At 57.1% G+C, this 22,871-nt stretch overlaps 8 protein-coding genes across 8 annotated transcripts; 5 read left to right on the top strand and 3 right to left on the bottom strand.

The window, feature by feature from the left end:
• Positions 1 to 1,176: 1,176 nt before the first annotated feature.
• B0T15DRAFT_22299 (uncharacterized protein) lies at positions 1,177 to 2,465 on the top strand. The gene is made up of 2 exons (XM_062862834.1): positions 1,177 to 1,729; positions 1,870 to 2,465. The coding sequence occupies exons 1-2, from the start codon at positions 1,508 to 1,510 to the stop codon at positions 2,260 to 2,262; spliced, it is 615 nt and encodes a 204-aa protein (XP_062725829.1). The 5' UTR covers positions 1,177 to 1,507; the 3' UTR covers positions 2,263 to 2,465.
• On the bottom strand, positions 2,393 to 3,760 carry B0T15DRAFT_22316 (Methylthioribulose-1-phosphate dehydratase). Its single transcript, XM_062862836.1, has 3 exons — positions 3,288 to 3,760; positions 2,672 to 3,193; positions 2,393 to 2,616 (listed from the first exon to the last, which is right to left on the bottom strand). The coding sequence occupies exons 1-3, from the start codon at positions 3,446 to 3,448 to the stop codon at positions 2,523 to 2,525; spliced, it is 777 nt and encodes a 258-aa protein (XP_062725830.1). The 5' UTR covers positions 3,449 to 3,760; the 3' UTR covers positions 2,393 to 2,522.
• Positions 3,761 to 4,273: 513 nt separating this feature from the next.
• Positions 4,274 to 6,870, top strand: B0T15DRAFT_425222 (Calreticulin family-domain-containing protein). The gene is made up of 4 exons (XM_062865629.1): positions 4,274 to 4,692; positions 4,812 to 5,094; positions 5,154 to 5,938; positions 5,991 to 6,870. Exons 1-4 carry the CDS (start codon positions 4,540 to 4,542, stop codon positions 6,492 to 6,494), a joined length of 1,725 nt encoding a protein of 574 aa, XP_062725831.1. The 5' UTR covers positions 4,274 to 4,539; the 3' UTR covers positions 6,495 to 6,870.
• Positions 6,871 to 7,234: 364 nt separating this feature from the next.
• On the top strand, positions 7,235 to 9,049 carry B0T15DRAFT_481546 (Aldehyde/histidinol dehydrogenase; the record flags this gene model as incomplete). The annotated part of the gene is made up of 2 exons (XM_062866032.1): positions 7,235 to 7,931; positions 7,995 to 9,049. The coding sequence occupies 2 exons, from the start codon at positions 7,235 to 7,237 to the stop codon at positions 9,047 to 9,049; spliced, it is 1,752 nt and encodes a 583-aa protein (XP_062725832.1).
• Positions 9,050 to 9,372: 323 nt separating this feature from the next.
• On the bottom strand, positions 9,373 to 11,853 carry B0T15DRAFT_406847 (P-loop containing nucleoside triphosphate hydrolase protein). Its single transcript, XM_062865317.1, has 3 exons — positions 11,657 to 11,853; positions 11,394 to 11,594; positions 9,373 to 11,342 (listed from the first exon to the last, which is right to left on the bottom strand). The coding sequence occupies exons 1-3, from the start codon at positions 11,703 to 11,705 to the stop codon at positions 9,655 to 9,657; spliced, it is 1,938 nt and encodes a 645-aa protein (XP_062725833.1). The 5' UTR covers positions 11,706 to 11,853; the 3' UTR covers positions 9,373 to 9,654.
• A 574-nt stretch (positions 11,854 to 12,427) lies between these two features.
• B0T15DRAFT_22408 (pyridoxal phosphate-dependent transferase) lies at positions 12,428 to 15,176 on the top strand. Its single transcript, XM_062862848.1, has one exon. The coding sequence runs from the start codon at positions 12,540 to 12,542 to the stop codon at positions 14,898 to 14,900; it is 2,361 nt and encodes a 786-aa protein (XP_062725834.1). The 5' UTR covers positions 12,428 to 12,539; the 3' UTR covers positions 14,901 to 15,176.
• A 1,574-nt stretch (positions 15,177 to 16,750) lies between these two features.
• Positions 16,751 to 18,825, top strand: B0T15DRAFT_517234 (uncharacterized protein). Its single transcript, XM_062868303.1, has one exon. The coding sequence runs from the start codon at positions 16,979 to 16,981 to the stop codon at positions 18,656 to 18,658; it is 1,680 nt and encodes a 559-aa protein (XP_062725835.1). The 5' UTR covers positions 16,751 to 16,978; the 3' UTR covers positions 18,659 to 18,825.
• Positions 18,826 to 19,251: 426 nt separating this feature from the next.
• On the bottom strand, positions 19,252 to 22,326 carry B0T15DRAFT_488755 (uncharacterized protein; the record flags this gene model as incomplete). The annotated part of the gene is made up of 3 exons (XM_062866536.1): positions 19,252 to 19,356; positions 19,433 to 20,917; positions 20,983 to 22,326. The coding sequence occupies 3 exons, from the start codon at positions 22,324 to 22,326 to the stop codon at positions 19,252 to 19,254; spliced, it is 2,934 nt and encodes a 977-aa protein (XP_062725836.1).
• Positions 22,327 to 22,871: the final 545 nt, after the last annotated feature.

Here is a 22,871-nt window from a genome sequence, read left to right on the forward strand (position 1 = left end):
ATTTTTATCCTACACTACCACTTGCCTACGAGTCCCATCGCATTGATGGTGCTGCGGTGTTTGGAAATTTCTGTCGCCTTCTTCTTTGCTTTTCCTTGTTTCCGTCCGAAGTACACAGTGCAGGACGAAAGGGAGACATGGTCTCCCTTGAGTGCCACTCAAGGATAAGGTTGGTGTTGCTAGGGCCCAAAGAACGTTCGAGAGAGATGATTGGCACACGCAGCCTCACATTCAACCTCTCCCTCGTATCGGGTGCCAGTAGGTAGGCTTTTCTGTCTGCCTTTCCAGCTGTATTGAGCAAAAAAAGATCGAACATAACGGAACATACCTAATACGGTAGTGACCGTAGCGTACTGTCGTCTGAGCGTTAGGTGACGTGGACGGCTACAGCTCCGTCAACATCAGCTGCAAAAATCAAGTCCGTTGTCAAGTGATGAGATGGATTGGTGTTAGCGGCTCGGCGCGAACCAGGGCCAGTCGGCTTCCCTAGCTTGGAGCCTCTCACCAATGACTTCACGGGAAAAGCAGCCACCTAAATTTTCACCCACGACTGTGCGATCCTTGGCAGCTTGGGTTCGCAGAGTCACATTGCATCGAGAGAGAGAGTCTCTGGGAACGGAAACTCGTAGTGTACAATTCAGTTTAAATACGGAATAAAGCATGAGTGTTTTCAACGCCTTCTCGAGCGCAAATGTCCGCTGGTCTGAAAGCACCTGCGCCTTTCCGTCCGGCGTCCGCCCTGCTTGCCAAAAAGTCGCTTCTACCCCGGCACATGTTTACGCGAACTGCTGCATCCTGATTGGTGCCCAGAGTCGCCGGACGGCTAGATCGGGCAATGCATGACTGGGCTGACTTGGCTTGCAGTCGCAATTTTAATCTGTTTCCCTCGCAACGAGTCGCCGAGCAACTCTCGTCACGAACCGTCACGTAGCACTTGTGTTTCGTGTAGAATGGGAAGAAAAACCGATAGCAGAGAGAGGGCGGGCAAAGGGAGGAGGAGGAGCAGGATCGCAACACGAGACTCGCCTCCCCCTTAGGTGACTCCCTTGACTCGCCGGCCTTTTGCCAGTTTTCCTACCTACCCATTGCCGTGTGCCGCGAACGGGAGGGAGTCGGAGCATTAACCCCCCTCGCGTTAAGGAAGTGGGGACATACAGTATGGCACAGTTTGATGGTACGGCTGGGGCAGCATGCCGAGCATGCCAGCTTTCGCAGGCTGCAGATCCGAGTGGAGGAACTGTTCTCCCATCGCTCACTGGGCAGCCAGAATCGCGCCGTCGAGCTGCAGCTCTGATGAGTGGCGCCCGGCGTTGATATTAAAGAATGCCCAGCCCGCGTCGCAGAGAGGAATTCAGATTCCTCCTCGTCTTGTTTTGGTCCAGCTAACCTCGACGCTCGCTGTCCTTGTCCTCGTTCATATTGTATTGTATAGTACTACACTCGTTGAAGCAGTACTTGCTCCTACACCTGCTCACTTAATAGCTGTAATATCATCACACCATCCAAGATGCGTTTCACCTCGATCGTCGCCGCCGGCGCCTTCGCCCTCTTCGCGAACGCTCAGTCAACAACCTCGGTCAGCAGTGCCGCGTCCACCACTATCGATGCCGCCCAGGCTTCCCAGAGCGCCCTGCAGGCCGAGATGATCAAGTGCATCGAGGCCTGCACACCCGGCGACGTGGCTTGCACTTCCAAGTGCATTGCCGTCCCCAACCCCAGTGACTCTCAGGTATGGCTCCCCCCCCCCCCCCCCCCCCAAAAAGAAACCATCTGCCGCCGCCCACAGTTCCGATCCCAACCACGAGAACCACGCCACCAAACCCAATTACAAGACGTGTGAGCCTACAACTAACAATTGCGTCCCCCAAGGTCAACAACACCAACAACTGCGTGGGCAACTGCCCCAAGGGCAACGGCACCGAGCCCGAGGTGGCCGCCTACCAGAAGTGCGTTCAGGACTGCATCAACTCCAACTACTTCACCGCAACCGCCGGTACCCCGTCGCCCACTGGTTCCTCGGGTAGCGACAACAACAACAATAACAACAACAATGACGGCAACAACAACGGTGACGGGTCGTCTTCTGGCAGCGGCAGCGGCAACGGCAACACCAACCCGTCCGGCACCAGCGGCAACGGTGCCTCGGGGACTGAGTCTGGCGCTGCTGCTACTTCTTCGACTGGTGCCGCTTCGCAGCTGATGCAGGTCTCCGGGAGTGCGGTGGGCATCCTCGGTTTCTTGGCTGCTGTTATGGCGCTCTGAGATAGTGAACTTCTGGGGGTCTGAAGACATGAGTGAGGGTGAAGGTGAATGGTGTTGGGTTCTGGGTTCGGAGTGTGGGTTAAGGTGTTGGGTGGAGGGATGTAATGGCTTTTGGGGATGAGCAATGGCTTGGGTACGGTAGCTAGGGTGGTTACTGTATAATGCAGGTTATAAACGATGCGTGTTGCGTTTCCTCCGCTAGTCAAATTGTGTCTTTGGGTGAAGGTTGAACGGTGAACTGAAACTAGGATTGGATATTGCTATGACCCCCGAGGCTTCACCGGCTCGATGTCGGTTACCCACGGCAGGTTGAGCTGCTTCATTTCGACTGCAAGTTGGAATAGGTAGTCGAGGCTGATTCAACGTTAGCAGGAGCTTCGACCTTCGGGGCTGAGGAGAATGCGCTCACCTCTCGCACTGCGTCTTTGCTTTGTGCACATTGTCGCCCCAGACGTAGACGCCATGCCTCCTGACCAGCACCGCATAAGTATCGGGGTACTTGTCCATCGCCTCCTCGAGGAACTCAGTCAGGTCTTCCTCGTGCGCGGTATTCTCGATAACAGGGATCACCAGCGTGTCATGGTACCCCAGGTTGCCGCTCTTCTCGAATCCTCTCCCAAAACCCTTGATCTGCTCGATATTGTTGATGCGGAACTCGCGGTCTTTGCCGGGGCCCTGTGTCTCCAAGATCAGGGTCACCAACACCGCCCAGTGCGAATGCGTATGGATGCAGCAGCCGGCCCCCCGCTTCGTGAAGGCAGCCAGGAAGAGCGGCGTGCACTGGCTCGGCTTGTAGTTGGGCGGACTGCGCAGGTAGACACGGTTGCGCCTGTCGAGGGATTGCGCTTGCGCAGCTAGTGACAACACGTAGATGTCGGATGGCTTCATCAACTCCTTCTGTACGCCTGACGGCGCAATGTAGACCAGGTCACTGTTGACGGCGCGTGGTTAATCATCTTCTCCCATCCGCGGTCGTGATAGTGGGGCAGGGAGGGGTCCAAAGTTGATAAGTTCGAGACACATACTCTTCGCGGATCGAGGCCCCTCCTCCAGTGCCTGTGACCCAACCTAGCGTCCAGAACTTTGCACATAGTGATGGAATCAGGTTTGCCGGATGGTCAGGGTTGTCGGACTGGACCAGATGGTCATTGTTATCGGCCGGTTGGCCGTTGGACGGCGTGGTCATCTTTGGCCTCTGGCCGAGGTTTGTTGGCGGCGTGATCGAGATATACGGCTCTGGCGTTCCACAAGAAGAGACAGCCAAGGATGTGTATTTCCCGTCCAAGCACTGTCTTATCGGGATTTTTGATGCGCCGGCAGTATCAAGTTGCAGATGAGGCAATTTGGGGCTAAATGGACGAAAAAGCCGTGGTTCACAAGCAGGTGGTTCTTGAACAACCGGACCCTTGTCTCTACCCTAGACACTCCAACTTTCTCTAACTGCCCGTAATGCTCACAATCATAGGATATCCGTCAAGGTTTAGAATTGCAAGGTGTCTGCAATGCCTTTTGGTGTTGAAAATGCCAATTGGCGTGTAACTGCTGCATATGTATGCTATTCTACCTAGTACTACTGGAGTAGTACCATACACCGTCATTTACCTATTCAAGCAATCTCTAGTAGGTAATCTGATCGCCCTATGTGAGACTCCCAACCTAGAAGTCCCGATTCTTTGCCGGCACTCTTTGGAACAACACTGGAGACAACACGGAGCGGCAAATGCTAGACCCCATGTGAAACGGACAGGGAAGCTGAGTAAGCGCCTCGCGGCCTTCTGGGAGGGAATTGAAAGCCTCTAACAAAGACATTCAGAAAAGTGGTGGTGGTTTGAACTGAGTGAGGTCTGCTGTTGACTCTGCATGAAGGCTCAGGCTGTCCAATAATGGAAGGTTCCAAGGTGTTCTATGTAACATGGGCTGTTCAGGCTAGGCACTCGGGCCAACCACCCGGCCCCCTTGCTGCCCCCGCAGTTCCGAGGCAGCGCTCAGCTGCCGGCCTAGGATGGAAGCTCAGGAGCTCAGCATTTCTGTTAAAGACACGTTGTCAGAAATCGCCTGCCCGAGCTTCAAATTCACCACACCAGCTGTCTGCAACGCGCTCGGTGATTTTCTCCTTTCTTCGAGCTCTGGGAGCGACATCCATTGACCTACCCAATTGTGTCGTCTGTCTCTATAGACGGTTCCTTTCTCCATTGACCGACCCTCCCGTCGGTGTGTGCGTATTGCTCCAGTCGGCCCACTCGCTGAGTCGCTTGAGATAGCACTCGGCGCTGCAAAATGAGGTTCAACGTCGCTGCTGCCGCCGCCAGTGCAGCCCTTTTGGTTGGTGGCGTGAACGCCGAGGATCAGAAGGTGCTCAAGGACGAGAGCTCGTCCAGCTCGGTCGCCGAGTCTGCCACCCAGAGTGCCCCGGAGCTCCCAACCTTCACCGTGAGTATCTACCGAGCTCCGATGAAGCTGCCCCCCGCATATTTCCGTCGCAGGCAACTCGGGTGCCATTCGTCATTGGAATTTACGTTGGAGAGTCACATGCTGACGCATTGGTGCAGCCGACTAAGCTCAAGGCCCCGTTCCTCGAGCAATTCACCGACGATTGGGAACAGCGATGGAAGCCCTCGCATGCCAAGAAGGATACCAAGGGCAGTGACGAGGAGTGGGCGTACGTGGGAGAATGGTCAGTTGAGGAGCCCACAACCTACAAGGGTATGGAGGGCGACAAAGGCCTTGTGGTCAAGAATGCCGCCGCCCATCACGCCATCTCTGCCAAGTTCCCCAAGAAGATTGACCCGAAGGGCAAGACCCTGGTGGTTCAATATGAGGTCAAGCTGCAGAGTAAGTCTCTGTCGTAGTGTTCACTTGCATTTCCCCATGGCTAACTCGTTGGCTCGCAGACGGCCTGGAGTGCGGTGGTGCTTACATGAAGCTGCTGCGGGATACCAAGGCCCTTCACCAGGACGAGTTCTCCAACACAACTCCCTACGTCATCATGTTTGGTCCCGACAAGTGCGGCCACACCAACAAGGTCCACTTTATCTTCAACCACAAGAACCCGAAGACGGGCGAGTACGAGGAGAAGCACCTGACGTCTCCTCCCACCGCCAAGATCGTCAAGACCACGGAGCTCTACACGCTCATCGTGCACCCTAACAACACCTACATCATCCAGCAGAACGGCGAGCAGGTCAAGGAGGGCAGCCTGCTTGAGGACTTCAACCCTGCCGTCAACCCTCCCAAGGAGATCGATGACCCCAAGGACAAGAAGCCTGACGACTGGGTTGACGAAGCCCGGATCCCTGACCCCGACGCGAAGAAGCCCGACGACTGGGATGAGGATGCCCCGTACGAGATTGTTGACGAGGAGGCTACTATGCCGGAGGACTGGCTTGTTGATGAGCCGCAATTCATTCCTGACCCCGAGGCTCAGAAGCCCGAGGACTGGGATGACGAGGAGGACGGCGACTGGGTCCCTCCCACTGTTGCCAACCCCAAGTGCGCCGAGGTCTCTGGCTGTGGCCCGTGGACCAAGCCCATGAAAAAGAACCCCGACTACAAGGGCAAGTGGACTGCGCCGTACATTGACAACCCGGCCTACAAGGGTCCCTGGGCTCCCCGCAAGATCAAGAACCCCGACTACTTCGAGGACAAGAACCCGGCCAACTTCGAGCCCATGGGCGCGGTGAGTTTTCTTGCTTCAGCTTGTAGTTGAGCTGTCACTGACATGTTGCTAGATTGGCTTTGAGATCTGGACCATGCAGAACAACATTCTCTTTGACAACATCTACGTCGGTCACTCCGTCGAGGAGGCCAAGAAGTTTGCCGAAGAGACCTTCTTCAAGAAGCACCCCGTTGAGAAGGCTGCCGAGGAGGCCGACAAGCCCAAGGCTGACGACACTCCCAAGTCGCCTAGCGACCTCAAGTTCCTTGATGACCCCAAGACGTACATCCTGGAGAAGTTCGATCTCTTCCTCACCATTGCCAAGAAGGATCCCATTGAGGCGATCAAGTTCGTGCCTGAGATTGCTGGTGGTCTCGCCGCTCTTTTCGTTACCGTCGTCGCCCTCCTCGTCGGTCTCATCGGCCTTGGTTCCTCTCCCGCACCGGCGGCCAAGAAGGTTGCTGCTGATGCGAAGGAGAAGGCCAAGGAGGTGAAGGACAAGGCTGCGTCGGCCGCGGCGTCTGGTGTTGACACTGCCAAGGAGGCTACCAAGCGTGCCACCCGAAGCCAGTCGTAGATGGCGCGGTGCGTTCGGGGAGAGGGCCATTTATTCTGTGTTTTGAACGAACACAGGCTTCACCCGCGTCTAGCCTACTCGGGCAGTTGGGTGTGGGGGCGGAGCCGCAGATTTCGAGACCGATACGGATAGTTTTGCTTCACCCTTTGCTTATCTTTATGGTCTTCGGGAGTCTCATGGCGTCTCTGTATTCTAGGCACACAAGAAAATACATGGGCGTTAGTATTGGGCACATAGCTAGTATAACGTTTGTCTCAATCTCAGTTTCCTGAGTCAAGGATTCCGCCTCAAACCGAGCTCATCCCATGACTGCCCCAAATCGGATGTTCTCCCCAGATTCTTGGCAAGGCCTACCCGCGGACCCTTGTTGCATGCTCGAATTGGGGATCACTGATTGGCGGTCGGCAGGACACGGCTTTTGAAGCGTGCGGAGAGAATCCACAGTTCGCCGCCCGTTGCCCCATGTCCGGTCCTCACCGCGGCACTTGTCCCGAGCCGCCTACTGGGTGCGACATCGCAGCGGAGGGTTGGATAAAGGGGACCAGTCCCGCATGCCACCGGCTGCAAGTGCCCACAGGTTGCACCTCGATAAACCGGCGCAGGGGGGCGAGCGAATTCCAATCAAATCTTCGGCAGTAATTGTAGCGACCGGCGGCGCCCTCCGACCTGCAACTGACGAGACGGCTTCCAAATTACAACGATCCCAGCCACTTCCTCCTATCCGCTCCCAAAATCTCACAATGCGCCGTCTCGCAACACGAGCTGCTTCAGCGTCTGCCACAGCCGGCCGTCTCTCAAACTTCTCTTCCACTTCCACCAGGTCATCCCTTCTCGCCTTCTCCGCAAGAATGGCGCCGGCCAAGTCCGCCATGTCGGCAACAGCGGTGAGGAGGTTACATGCCACGGCACAACACCTCAGTCCGGCCGCGGCTGCAGCTGGGCTGGCCAGCACGGCAGCCAGCTTCCCTACCGCGCACGACCAGGTCCGGGAAGCGTACGATACCCCCTACTTCATCGACAACAAGTTCATCCAGTCCAGGGCGGCGCAGTTTATCGACGTCCACGACCCCGCCACAAACAACCTGGTGACGCGCGTGCCGCAGAACACGGAAGAGGAGCTGAAGGCGGCTGTGGCGTCGGCACAGAAGGCGTTCGAGACATGGCGTACCACCAGCGTGCTGCACCGCCAGCAGATCATGTTCAAGTTTGTCTCGCTCATCCGCGAGAACTGGGACCGTCTGGCGGCAAGCATCACGCTCGAGCAGGGCAAGACGTTTGCTGATGCCAAGGGCGATGTGCTCCGTGGACTGCAAGTGGCCGAAGCGGCTTGCGCTGCCCCGGAGCTGCTCAAGGGTGAGGTGCTGGAGGTGGCCAAGGATATGGAGACGCGGACGTATCGTGAGCCGCTGGGCGTGGTGGCCGCCATCTGCCCTTTCAGTGAGTGCCCTGCTATTATCCACTTTTTGCTCTGGCGGTATGATGAAATGCTGACCATCCCAGACTTCCCTGCCATGATTCCGCTCTGGTGCATCCCGATCGCCACCGTTACGGGGAACACGCTCATCCTGAAGCCCTCGGAGCGGGATCCGGGCGCCGCCATGATCCTCGCGGAGCTCTGCCAAAAGGCGGGCTTCCCCGAAGGTGTCGTCAACATTGTGCACGGCGCCCACCGTACCGTCAACTTCCTTCTCGATGAGCCCGCCATCAAGGCCATCAGCTTTGTCGGCGGCAACAAGGCCGGCGAGTACATCTTCTCGCGCGGCTCGGCCAATGGCAAACGCGTGCAGGCCAACCTCGGCGCCAAGAACCACGCGGCCGTTCTGCCCGACTGCAACAAGAACCACTTCCTCAACGCCGTCGTCGGCGCCGCCTTCGGCGCAGCCGGCCAGCGGTGCATGGCCCTGTCCACTCTCGTCATGATCGGCGAGACCAAGGAGTGGCTTCCGGAGCTGGCCGAGCGCGCCAAGGCCCTCTCGGTCAACGGCGGGTTCGAGAAGGGCGCCGACCTGGGCCCCGTCATCACGCCGCACAGCAAGGCGCGCATCGAATCCCTCATCGCCTCCGCCGAGGCCGAGGGCGCCACCATCCTCCTCGACGGCCGCGGCTACAAGCCGCCCAAGTACCCCAACGGCAACTGGGTCGCGCCGACCATCATCACCAACGTCACGCCGCAGATGCAGTGCTACCGCGAAGAGATCTTCGGCCCCGTGCTGGTGTGCCTCAACGTCGACACGCTGGACGAGGCTATCGACCTGATCAACGCCAACGAGTACGGCAACGGCGTCGCCATCTTCACCAAGTCGGGCCCCACGGCCGAGACGTTCAGGCGGCGGATCGAAGCGGGCCAGGTCGGCATCAACGTGCCCATCCCCGTGCCCCTCCCCATGTTCAGCTTCACGGGCAACAAGAAGAGTATCGCGGGCGGCGGTGCCAGCACCTTCTACGGCAAGCCGGGCGTCAACTTCTATACGCAGCTCAAGACCGTGACCTCCATGTGGAGCGGCGAGGACGCCATCTCGAAGAAGGCCGACGTTGCTATGCCGACGCACAGCTAAGACGTAAGGAAAAAGAATATGTGTACCGATACGTATCTATACGTTACGTCTGAGGGTGGACTTCATTGGCAACCTGGGGAAGAAGATTGGTCATGTTGATGATGTAATGGTAACGAGTAAGCAGCATGCATTGGGAGCGGTATTTATGAGTCTTTCTTGGAGTTCTTATACACTTTGAGTACCTAGCGGTGATACTGAATCCAAGTAGCCGGCTTAACACTTGTGGAAAGAAACGGCCAACTTGAGTGGTCGAGGGATCAATGGGCACAGTCACATGCTCGAAGCACTCGAATCTAGGTTGATCTTCAAAATCAGATATGATTATTCCCCTACACCCAAGGGCGGCGGCGCACAGTAACAATGTCAGTCAAACCAACAGACCAGCCGAGTAACAGGTACGTCCGCAAGTGTCAGTCCACCCCTCCCTGAACGCCTATCCATACTGTATGGATAGTAGCCCAAACACCATAAACGCCAACACAATGCCGCAACCAGGCTATGCCATGCATGCATCCGGCCCATACCAAAAACACACACCCCGTCTAAAAAGTAAAACCCCAAACCAGACAAACAGACGCCGGAACCACAAGATCAGGCAGAGGGGTTCAATCCAATGCCTCTCCGCTCAGGATACTCCTCAGAATGCCGGCCCCCATGCCCTCCACAGCCGTCTCCATCTCCTTTTCCCCGACACAGCTGGCCACCCTCTTCTCGTCCCCCAACAAACCCCCGCTTCCGCCGGCCCCAAAGGCGAAAACGTCCTTCTTCCTGCCCCTTCCGCGGCCGCTGGTAGGTGTCGCCGTGCCCCCCGGAACGGCGACAAACGACCCGGTCTTGCCGTCCACGGGCGTGATGAGGGACAGTGTTTCGAGACTGCTCGCCACCTCGCGAAACTCGGAGCTCGAGAGCGGGTGGAGGAGCGAGTCCTGCGTGCAGAGCGTGCAGTAGGCTTCGTAGAGCGTCTTGACTGTCGGTGCCGACACCGATGTTCGTGTCTTGGTGGAAGGGGTTGTCGGTGTAGAAGAGGAAGAAAAGGATGAGGATGGAGTTTGGGCGACGGAGCGGTTCCGCTTTTCGATGGCCAGCAGCGAGCACAGTGCGGCTTTCTGCTGCAGGTTGAGGGTCTTCAGGCGCTGGCTGGCGCCGTTGCTGAAGGCGGCGGCTGTGACTTTGTTGAGATGGGCGATGGTCACGCGCGGGGCGGTCTCGACTGTGAGGGTCTGCAGGGATTTGTGGAGGGCGGTTGAGATGGATTGTGTCCCGAGGAAGGGACGTGCCGATGAGGAGGCGAGATTACGGTTCTCGCCCAGCACCTTGCGGGAGGGGCTCATGAGCAGAATCTGTTCTTTGACTTCGTTTTCGTGCTTGAGGCGGGTTTCGTTCTCGACTAGGTCGAGGGCCCGTCGGCAGATCTCGAACGCCCGGCGCAGGTCGCCGGTCTGGCTGGAGACCTTGCGAGAGCAGAGCTCGATGGCCGCCGGGTGGAAAAAAGGGATGAAGTCGGCTGAAGCACCCTTGGGGGCGAGGCTCTTGAGGCGTTCCGTTATGATCCGCTTCACCTGTGGTGCGGTGTAGGGCAGGAACGGGAGAAGCTCCGGCTTGAGGTTTCGTGACTTGAGTCTCGGGAGGAACCTGTCAGTCAGGTCCAGCGCGTTGGCGATGCCGACGAGGGTGAGCCTTGAGGTTGGTCGCAGGGCCCACTCAAATACTCGGTAGAGACTCTCGGGGTCCATTGTCAGGATATGGTCAATCTCGTCCAGCACGACCAAGAAGACATCAGTTGTCTTCTTCTGCAGGAACAGCTTCTGCAAGGCCTCCACAATGTCGCTTTCCGACATGTCGGTGTCGCCGGCAAGTTGCTCCAACAATGCGATGTACAAGTCCTTCGACGACTTGATGCTCATGCAGTTGATGTACGCCTTTCGGATGCAACCCGACTCCGATACCGCCTCCTCAGTGATCCTGTTTACCATGGCGCTCTTTCCTGTTCCGGGGGGGCCGCTGACGTAGAGGCACCCGCTCGGCCGAGAGGTCTTGCATCGTTCAAGGAACTGTTGCAGTTGCGTGCGCTCCTCGTCGCGTCCGATCAATTCCCCGGGATCTGCGCTGCGCGAAAAGAGTTGTCTCGCCTGGTGGTAGACTGTTTGTTGTGTGCTTGGAGTCAGGGGAGATTGGGGTGTCATCCGCTTCGAGAGTCTGCCGACAGACATGACCCGGTGACGGGGTGTCGTCGTGCCCCGGGCGAAGACATCATAGTGGCGCGGCGTCGAAGGAGTGACGGGAGCAACATTGTCTGCAACAGTGTCAGCAATTGAACTGTGCTCATTCCCTCCGATGAGCTTACAGCTCTTGACCGTGCTCGCAATCGAGGTCCGTCTCGATCGGGATGTTTTAGGCGTCGACTTGTCCCCCCCCTGCGAGCCATATTCCGGCTGTTCATTCTCCTCATTTTCAGAATCGTGGATGGCAATTTGCTCCTTCTCGGTGGTCTTCCTGGGTGTCCGCCGTGCCCGCTTTACTGAGAAGTCGAGACTGAGTGTCGATTCTGTAGTACGCGTGTCAATTGCTGTTTCCCCCGGCGGAGAGAAGGACGAGCAGCACACTTACTCGTTTCCTCGGAGCTCCGAGTCCTCTTTCCAAGTCTTACAGATGTCATGTTTGCAGCCTGGAAAGTACAATTGGCAGGTGTTGACGTTCAAAGTGGAAGGTCGAAGCTGCAGTGGTGAAAAGAAGTGTGCTGCAAGGAAGGCACTCCTGTCCCACTCGTAGTTTAAGCTTTGGAGCGTCTCGCTTTCTGCATCGCGGGACGCGACGCGTCTGTGGGTCGGCTAGGCGCGCGCTCCGCGTCTCCCAGCGTGTCTCAATTAAACCTGGTGGCTGGGGAAGGTATGTGGCTGCTCGCCTGCAAATGTGGCGTAACCTTGAAGTGGATCAACAATGTGGCTAGGGGCCACCGCCCCTGGACGGTGTGGGTCTCTCGAAAGACCCACAAACCCCGCGCTGCTCACTGGTGGGAACCGCGGTGGAAGGGGGCGAACTCCGTTTGCCTCCACAGCCCAACACAACAATGGCACCCGCCGACAACAGCCGGGTTTGCTCCGTACCTTATCTACTCTGCGAGCTGATTGATAGAGACCTGCCTGGACGCCACCGGTGTCTTTCATCTCTAGAAGAATGCACAGCTCAGTGTCATGGTCCTTTTGCCTGCAAGCCTGTCTTCGCCGTCGGATTGTCACAGGCTGGGCTCTTATCACTTGAGACGTAGATACGGATACAACGATGGTAATGACAAGGGTCGTATCAATGGCGAAGAACACAGCAACCACTGGCTACAACGCCCGTGTCGAGGAATTCAGAAGCGATGAGTATCCAATGCTGAATGGTAATTACATCCACCTTGCTTTGATGCATCATCATTTACTTTACTCACTGAACCACAGGGTCGATCTACCTCGACCATGCTGGGACAACCCTCTACCCCAAGTCCTTGATGGACAGATTCGCCAGGGAGATGACCTCCAACCTTTTTGGAAATCCGCACTCAGGCTCGGCGTCTTCCCAGTTGTCAACAGCACGGATCGAAGACACACGCCTGCGCGTCCTTCGTTTCTTCAAAGCCGATCCGGCCGACTTCGACTTGGTGTTTGTGGCGAATGCGACAGCGGGAGTCAAGTTGGTGGCCGATGCCCTGCGAGCTGAGCCGGATGGCTTCGACTATGCCTACCATCAGGCGAGCCACACCAGTCTTGTTGGTGTTAGAGAAGAGGCTCGGAATAGCCTTTGTCTTGACGACCAGCGGGTTGGCACTTGGCTCATGGGGGACTGTCCTTTTGGAGATGACGGTAGAAATCAGCCAATTCTCTTCGCGTACCCTGCACAGTCGAACATGGACGGCCGCCGGTATCCCCTGGCTTGGGCAGAGAAACTTCGTTGTGGGAGCAGGAGAACCTACACGATGCTGGATGCCGCAGCGCTGGTCTGCTCCTCTCCCCTGGATTTAAGTCATGCTGATGCGGCCCCCGACTTCACCGTCCTCAGCTTCTACAAAATATTCGGCTTCCCCGACTTGGGTGCGCTTATTGTGAGGCGGAAGGCGGAGGAGGTGTTCAGCTCGAGGAGGTATTTTGGTGGCGGGACTGTCGACATGGTAGTCTGCTTGAAAGAGCAGTGGCACGCGGCCAAGAACCGATTTTTGCACGAACGACTCGAGGATGGCACACTGCCCATCCACAGCATAATTGCCCTTGATGCTGCACTGGACGTGCAGAAGCAGCTCTTCGGCTCGATGCTCGACGTCGCAGCGCACACTGCTTTTCTAGCAAGGAGACTCCACCGCGGGCTCAGATCGCTGAGGCATGGTAATGGCGAAGCAGTCTGTGTTCTTTACTCCCCGGACCCGGAGAGAATAGACAAGAGTGTCGGGCTTGGCCCCATTATTGCCTTCAACGTCCGCAACAGTCTGGGAGCCTGGGTGAGCCTGACAGAGGTTGAAAAGCTCGCTACGCTAAAGGGCTTTCATATCCGCACTGGCGGCGTCTGCAATCCCGGCGGTATCGCGTTGGCGCTCGGCTTGGAGCCTTGGGAGATGAGACAGAACTTCAGTTCGGGATTTCGCTGTGGAGCCGAGACCGACATCATGGCGGGGAAGCCAACCGGCGTGATTCGGGCAAGTCTCGGTGCAATGAGCACTATCTCGGATGTGGACAGCTTCTTGGGGTTTATTGCCGAATTCTATCGGGATGTCTCTCCAGCACCAGTCGTCCGGGAGCCGGTTTTGCAATCCCGTGGCTCGTCACGATGGCGCGTTCACAGCATATTTGTGTATCCCATCAAGAGCTGCGGAAGTTTCCAGGTTCCCCCAGGGGTCCACTGGGAGGTTAGACGGGAAGGGCTCGCTTGGGACAGGGAATGGTGTCTACTACACCAGGGCACCGGTCAAGCCTTGAGTCAGAAACGGCATCCCAAGATGGCCCTTGTACGGCCATGGCTAGATTTTGAGAAGGGAGAGCTACGAGTCACATATACCGGAGACATACCGAACCACATACCCCGAGAGGTCTGCATACCGCTCTCCAAACGGCCATCTCTGTTTCACTCCAGTACTCCTCAATCCAGGTCTTCTCGGGTTTGCGGAGACCAGATTCAGGCACAAGCATATTCGTCGGCAAAGATAAACGACTTCTTCTCCGGCGTTCTCGGAGTACCATGTGTCCTAGCCCGGTTCCCGCCTGGCGGACAAGGCAAAACCGCCAGATATTCCAAAGCCCACCTGCAGAAACATCAATTACCCTTCACTGCGACCAAAAGGTCCCTTCTCCCCGGCTCCTTCCCACCGTCTCCGCCAGACTCAGACTCAGAAAAGGCCGGGCCGCGACGGATCCTCCTCTCCAACGAAAGTCCCATCCTCGCCATCACCCTCCCAAGCGTCGACGCCCTCAACCGAGAGATCAAACACGCCGGAACTCATACGAAGGAGATATCACCCGCTGTATTCCGAGCTAATCTTGTCATCGCCCCGGCGGATGCCGACGCCCATATGGCACCCTACGCGGAAGATGCATGGTCAGGCATCAGGATCGGCGGCGAGCAGCACGAGTTCGAGATGCTCGGGGCGTGTAGGAGGTGTCACATGGTCTGCATCGACCAGGAGACGGCTGAGAAGAGCGAGGAGCCGTTCGTCACGCTGTCGAAGACGAGGAGGTTTGATGGGAAGGTGTTCTTTGGAGTGCACATGTGCTACAAAGGTGGCGAGAGAGAGCGCACCGAGGCGGTGTTAATCACGAAGGAGAAGCAGTTCCCCACGGTAAAGGTTGGGGATGTCGTCGTGCCGGAGTGGCGGCGGGCCGAGTAGATTCGCTGGCGGAACTTGGAAAGCCTTGACGTTGCCTGAGCCAGGGTAGATGCTCTCTGGTGCAGTAGTTATACCCGAGTTGGAATATCAACCAGACGTGGTGACAGTATCTTCACCAAAGTAAGCTGTGTAGTTCTATTGCACGCCGTCACCCTCCTCTAACGGCGACGTCTTCGGACCCCAGTTGATAGCCCACTTTGACTTTATTCTCCTTTTTGAGCACGACGTGCTCTCTATCGTACAGTCCGCAGTTTTCTTGGTTGCCGTGTCGTTTAGGGTTCACGTGCTCCTACGGACGGGACTAAAGCAAGCCACTATCACCCGATACAGGACGACGGTCCTATCTGCGATATTGCACTCGCTCTCGGCACCCTAATAAATCACCTGGAGCTCAAAGCATCCGTAAACAGTTCGCTGCTTGTGAGCAGCCACCTCTTTCCTTCCCTCCTCCTTGACTGTCATGTTTCTTAGCAGAGACGCTTGTATTAGTTCATCTGAAGGCCCAAACCCCTTATCTCCCGCCACACGGGGACAGTATATGGGCAACATCATTCAACCGACTTCCAACGGCGCCACAAAGTGGTCGAGTGACCACCTCGGTGCACCCACACAAATACCACGGCGCCGTAGACCCTCTCCCCCGAGATGGCCTGGGTTCGATTCACATCGTGCCCAGCGGAAACTGACTCGCCAGTTTTTCGAGAACCCCCCTCTGCTCGGGGCGAAGTAAAAGCCCTCTGACGGTTTTCGTAGCCACCAACCTCCCTCGCAACAAATCCGACGGGGAGCTTGGTGGTGAGCTTTTTTTCTTTTTCTTTCCTTCCTTCTGTACCCCATTCTTTTGTATCTTCTATTAATTCATTCCATGTCCCATCACCCCCATGAGCGCTGATGTTAACGGACTCGAAAGCGGGAGTGATGTTTATCCATGACACATGGGCTTCTTTCGTTGAACTTCGAGTACACATTCAAGTGTAATTATCCTTTTACCGAGAAATCGACACGCCTTGCTTCCTACTAGTAGTCGCGATTCCCATCTCGGGTATGTTGTGCGCCTGTAATCCCCCAATCTGATGCCACCTGCTTGACGTCTCTTGCTGCTGGTATGAAGTCATCGCTGTAGTAAACGAGAAGATGTCGTCCAAAATGTTTACTGCCATGGTTTCATGGAACCAGGGGGTGCGCAACCGTGTCTCGCAAACTTCCGCGGTTTTGGGGTAATGGAAGAGCATCAAGATGATGGAGCTTGCCGAACAGTCCCTCAAACACATCAAGGGCCTGAGACAAGATGAGATTCTGCTATTCAAGGCATCCCGACTTCAAATCGCCTTCAATCAGTTGCTGGGTGAGCGAGGAAGGTGTTGTATGACACCTTGAGGGGTTGTACAGGGCACGTGCTAGAGGTTGTGTACCGTCTTGAGATGGTGCAGGGTTATGATACTGTGGCTTCTATGTAGGACGGTGAGGTCGTGGAGGTTGGGTCGCCGGAGGAGTTATTGCGGGGGGGAAGGGGGGAGGTTCAGGGCAGGGAGTCGTGGGAGTGTAGTGAGAAGAGTAACAAATGAGGGCGCGTAGCTTTTCTCTATGTTTATGTCACACTTTAGTATCAAACTTAGTATTGGGCATATTCAGCTCATGGAGCAATACGGAAGGGAAGTCGTACGGTGAACGATAGGGGCAAAAGCCAGGCTGTCAGTTAGTACAGATAGGTGTTCAAGTTGTTTATTCGTTCTTGTTTACGAATAGTAGAACCCTAACCCTAGTTCTCCAAAATCCCGTCACCGGTTGCCTGCCGCCGATCCCAGCATTCATTCAAGGGGCAAGACCCTGAATCGTGTTTGTGTCTTTGTGATCGATTCAGGCAACAGCGGCGAGTTCCGGTTACTAATCGCCGCGCGATAACTTGAGATGTTTTCGTCTTGTCTGACCCTTTTTCCCTTTACATTTATCTCATCTCACGAGTCAAGCGCTGTGTCTTCTTTTTTACATTTCGGTTTTGTGCTAGATAGACAGCGTTAGATTTGAACTTGTTAGTTGGTGACATTCTCGTCTCTTCTCGGATAAAGTTGGCGCATCGGATGGCAACCCACCCTCCCGGAACCGGCCTCGCATCCGGATCAGACCAAGAAAACCTCAGCCTCGCCACTTATTACCAGCATCAGTACCAGAAGACCTTCCACGCAGCGGTCGCAGCCGGCGAGGTTACGCCGTTTGTGATCCCGTGGTCCTTCATTGGCGTCTTTTTCCTTCCGCTCTTTTACCTCAGCATCCCGCACACAACCCGGCCATGGCTGTACCGCCTGCGCTGGGCTGTTGCTGCAGCCGTCATCTATCTCAATATTCGCCTGATGCAGACCACTTCGGCCGGGAATATGGCCGTGGCATATAGCACCGGACTGGCTGCGGTGTGGGGAACCATCTGGAACTTGAGGGTGCTCATATTCACCCACCCGCAACGGGATGCGGCGAGGGTTGAGCGGCGGCCAAGGAGATCCCACGAGAATGGTTTCTCAAAAGACGAAAAGGAAAAGCCAGGCGCCATGGTAGCAGTCGACGAGAGCGTGGCCGCCTCGCTCCGGCACAACCACGAATATTTCTGGCAGCCCTTCCCTGCCCAGGCGTCCTTCCTCACCCGCCTCGGCTGGACGGCCGACCTGCTCACCTCGCTCCGCGGCGGAGGCTGGAACTTCTGCATCTCGTCCATCCCGCACCCTCCCCTACCCGAGCGTCTTCCCGACCCTGCGAGAGGTGGTGGTAATGAGGCTCTGCCACCCGCCCGCCTCGACCTCATCCCGCTCGCCTCACGCTCAGGCACCTCGCGCTCCCGGACCTACGCCTCCTTCCTCCGCTCCCGCCTCCTCCAATTCACCGTCTCCTACCTCACAATCGACATCTTGACCATCACCATGCGCCGCGACCCCTACTTCCTCCTCGGCCCGGACTACGTCTCGCACCAACCCGACTTACCTCTCCCCAACTTCATGACCGCCCTTCCCCTGCCGGGTATCACCATCCCCTTAGCCCGCACCCTCCCAGCCGCGGCGGGCATCCTCGCGGGGCTGCACCTCTACTTCGCCCTGCTCCAGCTCGTCTGCGTCTTCCTCTTGCCTGCCCGCATCGTCGGACCACGATTCGTCGAACTGTGGCAGCACCCGACGCTCTTCGGCAGCTTCAGGCTCTCGGTCTGCGACCGCGGGCTGGCCGGCTTCTGGGGCGGGTGGTGGCACCAGACCTTCCGGCTCGGCTTCACCGCGCCGGTGCGCTTCTTGTTGTTTCCTCGCGTGCGCTTATCACACTCCCGCGGAGCCACAGGGGGGGCGCGGGCGCGGGCCGCGGCCGAGATGCTGCTTGCCTTCTTCCTCAGCGGCGTGCTCCACGCCGCGGGCGGCATCACGTCGGTGGCGCGGCCGACGACGGTCGCGTGGACGCCTGTGGCGTTCTTCGTCTCGCAGGCGGTTGGTGTGATGCTTCAGACCGGGTGGTGCGCTTTGCTCGGCACGCACAAGAGGGAATTTTCCAGATGGGCTCGGAGGGCCGGGAATCTGCTCTTTGCGGCGGCGTGGTTGCTGCTCACGGCGCGGGGCCTGATCGATGACATGAGTCGGGCGGGGCTATGGCTCTTTGAGCCCGTGCCGGTCTCGCCGCTGAGGATGATGGGGCTCGGGTCGCCGGGGGAGTCGTGGTGGCGATGGGATGGCGAGTACGGGTTGCGGTGGTACACGGGGCGCCGTTGGTGGGAGAGCGGGATTCGATTGTGATGTGCTCAACTTGCCATTTCGCTGCCTGGAGTAATAATATCGTTAAGTCGCATATAGATGCCATATACGAGCGTGTGGGTTGTGCCAGAACTGGTCGGATACTTGTATAAACTGGGTATGAAACATACAGCGGTAGACATATAGCATCATAAAAATCATTTCCGAAATCGTGCACTCCTCGCAGTATGTCTCATTAAGTGAACATGCATCCAAACTTGCAATCTCCCGCGGTCTAGTTGTCGAAGGCGTCTAGTGAAGGAAAAGGGCGGGCTACCTCCAACATGACAGCCCGTATTATCGAAGGTCAAACTCGGTACTATCGTTCGTAGTCTTATCGTGATAGTATACGGTACTAGGAACTGGTCCAACCCAAAGCACAGCGCGTGCCTGGTACGTTCTGCGCTTCAATCATCCGAGCAGACAGGCAAACAAACGTCGGTGCTATCTTACCAGCGAGGGGATTATTGCTCAGTATCCAGAAGGAAGACAGAGTAAGGAAAGTGAGGGGGGGAGGCCAAAAAGCGCTAATTGCCCAAATAGAGGAAGCAGACCAAAGTAGAAAGAGAATAGATTCCGTGTAGATGACATCACTTCTACCATTGGCCGGTAGGCTCCATCCCGGCAGTAGTATCAACGAACGTCCTAAAACTGAGCTGGCCCGTCTGCGGATCAGTGACAAAGATGGTATTGAGCGTGTCCTGTCCCTGTATTAGTCTGGTGTACACCCCCGCTTCGAGCGGCACCGATGACCATGAGGTAAGCCGTCATACGTACCCAGTCCAGATCGTGCATAATACTGGCATCCATTCCCGGAGCTGCAGCTGAGGGACCGGCTATGCTTCCGTGTCGCTGAGGATTGCCCAGCACACTGCCCCCGTCGCTGCTGTTCTCAGGGCTGCCGTGGCCGTGGTTCTGTGGCGGTAAGCTCCAGATGGACTCGCCGTTGGTGACGCCTGCGAAGACCATCTGATGAGGCGGAAGGGAATAGTCCAGCTGTGACAGGTGATGCTGCTGTGGGAGTGGCGGTGGTATCATCATGCCCATTGCCAGAGACGAGGGAGGCGATTTGAAAGGAGGGGGAGGCGGAACCATGCCATTCACGGCTGCGGAAAGCGCTGGCGGCATTGCGGAGGGAACGGGTACGTGCATGGCGGGAGGGCAGATGAGGGCCTCGGACTTCAGTCCCGAGACCATACCCGTTCCCGTGTGCTGGGGCGGTGCTGGCGCTTGTTGTTGTTGGAACGACGGCGGGTGCCCCTGAGGATACCCCTGAGGCTGCACCCCAGGCAGGGGCTCCCGGGGTGGCGGCGGCGGGGACTCTTTGACAGCTCGCTTGCCGGGAACGGCCCGGTTGATCGTCACGGGCGCGCGGACTCTGCGCAGCCCCATATAGAGGTTCGTCTTGCCCATTATCTCGGTCAGGATTTGGAGAGTCTTTTGCTCCCGCGGCGCGTTGGGATCAAGTTGGAAGACCCAGTCGAGACAAGGCCATATCCGCTCGGCGTCCTTGCGGTGTGGCCGGTAGTATATTTCGGTCGCCAGTAGCAGGGCGATCTGGTATTGCTGGTAGGCCCCGAGGTACCAAGCCCAGTCTCGGAAAAGGGGATTCGTCTCCAGGCAGATGGCCGTCTCGATTATCTCGACACCGCTGGTGACCAGCAAGCCGTTCAGCCTTTCGGGCAGCGGGTTTGCCGTGTTGGAGTGGTATGGGTGCAGCACCATTACATGCAGCCGGTAAGTGAGCAGTTGCATGACAAGCCTTGCGTACTTTTGAATCGGCACACGGTCGTTGAGCCACCGGCTGTACTTCTCAAACATTTGCTTGCGGAAGTTCTCCACCTTGGAGAGCATTGCCGTCAGCGTCGTCTTCCGCAATTCCAGCTTGCGCCGGTCCGTCCAGATGTTGCGCATCATTTCGTTGATCTCGAACCGAATGATAGAGAGGAGCATGGCCGTCCACCTTTCTGCCGGTGCCGGCGGATGCGCAACCTGCGGCGTCAAGTCCTCATCCTCGCAGTTAACCGGCATCGCCGTATCGTAGTCCTCGCGCCGGATGGCCGGTTTCGGCCCCTGCGCCTCGCATGTACGCACGTCGAGGAAGCACAGCTGATGCCAGACCAATCGTCGAACTTGTGCCTCGAGGGGGTTTAACCCGTAGGCCGAGCCGTCGCGGTGAAGACCCATGCACTCGGCCATGCGAACGGCAGCACCGACGAGAACCGAATGTGCTCTGGACACTTCGTCCCGGCAGAGTGGGATCTGGGCCTTGTGTCAGTATGTCTGTTGTTTGCTGGCCGGGACGGAGGTCTTGCGGCACAACTCACCAGATACATGACGAACGCTTGCAGCGTCTCGAACCTCGTCGTACTTAAGAAGTTGGCCTTGCTCAGCGCCGTCTCAGTCCCTATCTTCATGTGAAAGACCAGCTGGGTCTTGTTCCACGCTTGGTCCCGGCAGAAACCGTCATCGACGCTAACCGCGGCAGTAAACCAGGCTGCGAACACAATCGCCTGTGTCGACGGGCGAGGCTCGATGCTCTGCCTCACATCCTCCCAGAATGAGTTATACAGCGCTTCGAACGAAGGCTTGTGGAGGCATCGTGCAATTGGATGGATGGCATCGAAGTAGCGCCGTATTAGCCTGTGGCCGAGCTCCTCTGATGGAAGTAGGCTGATCAAGTCCAACGGACAAGCGGCCTGGGCAAAGAAGAAGCCACTGGTAGGCGCCAGGTATGACTCCCCGGGTCTGAGAAAGTCCGGGAGTTCCCGAGCATCTGGCAGCTCCTCGTGCGCGAACGCGAACGCGCCTTGAGCGCCGAAGAAATGTGGGTAGTTCTCCGCGAGACCGGCTTGTATCTCTTCCGATATGCGCGGCCTGTTCAGACCGCCAATCCGCTCCGTTATCCTCATCTTTCCAACGCGTATTCCCAAATCGATGAGATCGTCCGTGCCGTTGCCGTCGGAGTAATCGTCGTACGTGAGATCGAGAGCCACCATCGGCGTGATCTGTAGGTCACGCTCGTCGCCATGCTCGTCTTCGACCTTGTCCGCCACAAACCGCTGCTGGGCCAAACGGCTGCCGTCACCGATGCGGCCGGGGCTGCGGCTGTGGCGGCGGGCAGTCGCCCCCTTGGCCACGTCCCTCTCGAGCTGCCTCTCTAGCGATCCCACCTGCTCCTTGATCTCGGTCAGGCGCTGTTGGCTGGCCTCGTCGAGATTGGGGCTGAGATACACACATTCCCTTAGGAACCTTTTGCAGTTGTGGCATGGATTCTTCTTTTCGCACTTGAGTTTGCGCCGTCGACACTCGAGACAGGAGGTGATCATGCGCATCCGCCGCCGGATCGGCTTCTGGGAGACGGGAGCTGGAGCTGGAGCTGGACCCGAGTTTCTGGCGTTGTCTTCCCCCTGGTTTGGCCGATCCGCGTGTTCTGCTCTGCCTGTGCTTGCGATGGGATTGCGTGTCGGGCCACAAGTTGTCGAGGGACCGGCCACGCTGTGTCTCTGCAGGCCGGACGGCGCAGTCGAATGAATCCCCATAGAACCTGGGCCGCCACTGGTGCTGGGGGCCATTGGGGACGTGTGATGAGATTGCGGTACGCTATAGTCGCCCTGGCTCTGGCGGAGCGGTGCCGTATGCATGGGGTGTGGCCAGTAGTTGGCGGCCATGGCATCTGGAATGCGATTATCCATCGCCATCATCGGGAAGCCTGGGGAAAAAAAGCAGGAAAAGAGTATTGCGGTAATGCTCTAGCAGTAGGCGTCAGAGGTTCCAAGTTATATGGGTGCAGATAGCCAGTCACAAGCCGAAGATGGAAGGTAGGGGTGCGTGGTCGGAAAGCGACCTAAGCAAGCACCCGAAGGTGGCTTGTGATAGTCAACGCATACTAAGTACTACTAACGTAGGTAAAAGGCGTGAGGTATCCGAGAAGCCGCAAAGCTAAGGGAAGAGCGAGATGGAACAGTAGGTAGGTAGAATCGGACGGGGCCAGCAGGGTTCGAGCTTCTTAGTTAAATAAGGGGATTGAACACCGGGCACAGGTGTCGGTGCTTGTAGTGTGGCAACCCATCTGGGCTACCTACCTAAGCAAGGTAAGGTAGGCACCTAAGGTATCTATCTGCCTGTGTGTCTGCTGCATGCAGGCTGATGCAGTACACTCGTCATGGGCACGCACTGGACTCGGCTTGTTGCTGGAACTCGATCGCCTCGGTCA

The sequence above is a fragment of the Chaetomium strumarium genome, assembly GCF_033439665.1.
Source record: "Chaetomium strumarium strain CBS 333.67 chromosome Unknown B0T15scaffold_1, whole genome shotgun sequence".
Lineage (NCBI taxonomy): Eukaryota > Fungi > Ascomycota > Sordariomycetes > Sordariales > Chaetomiaceae > Chaetomium > Chaetomium strumarium.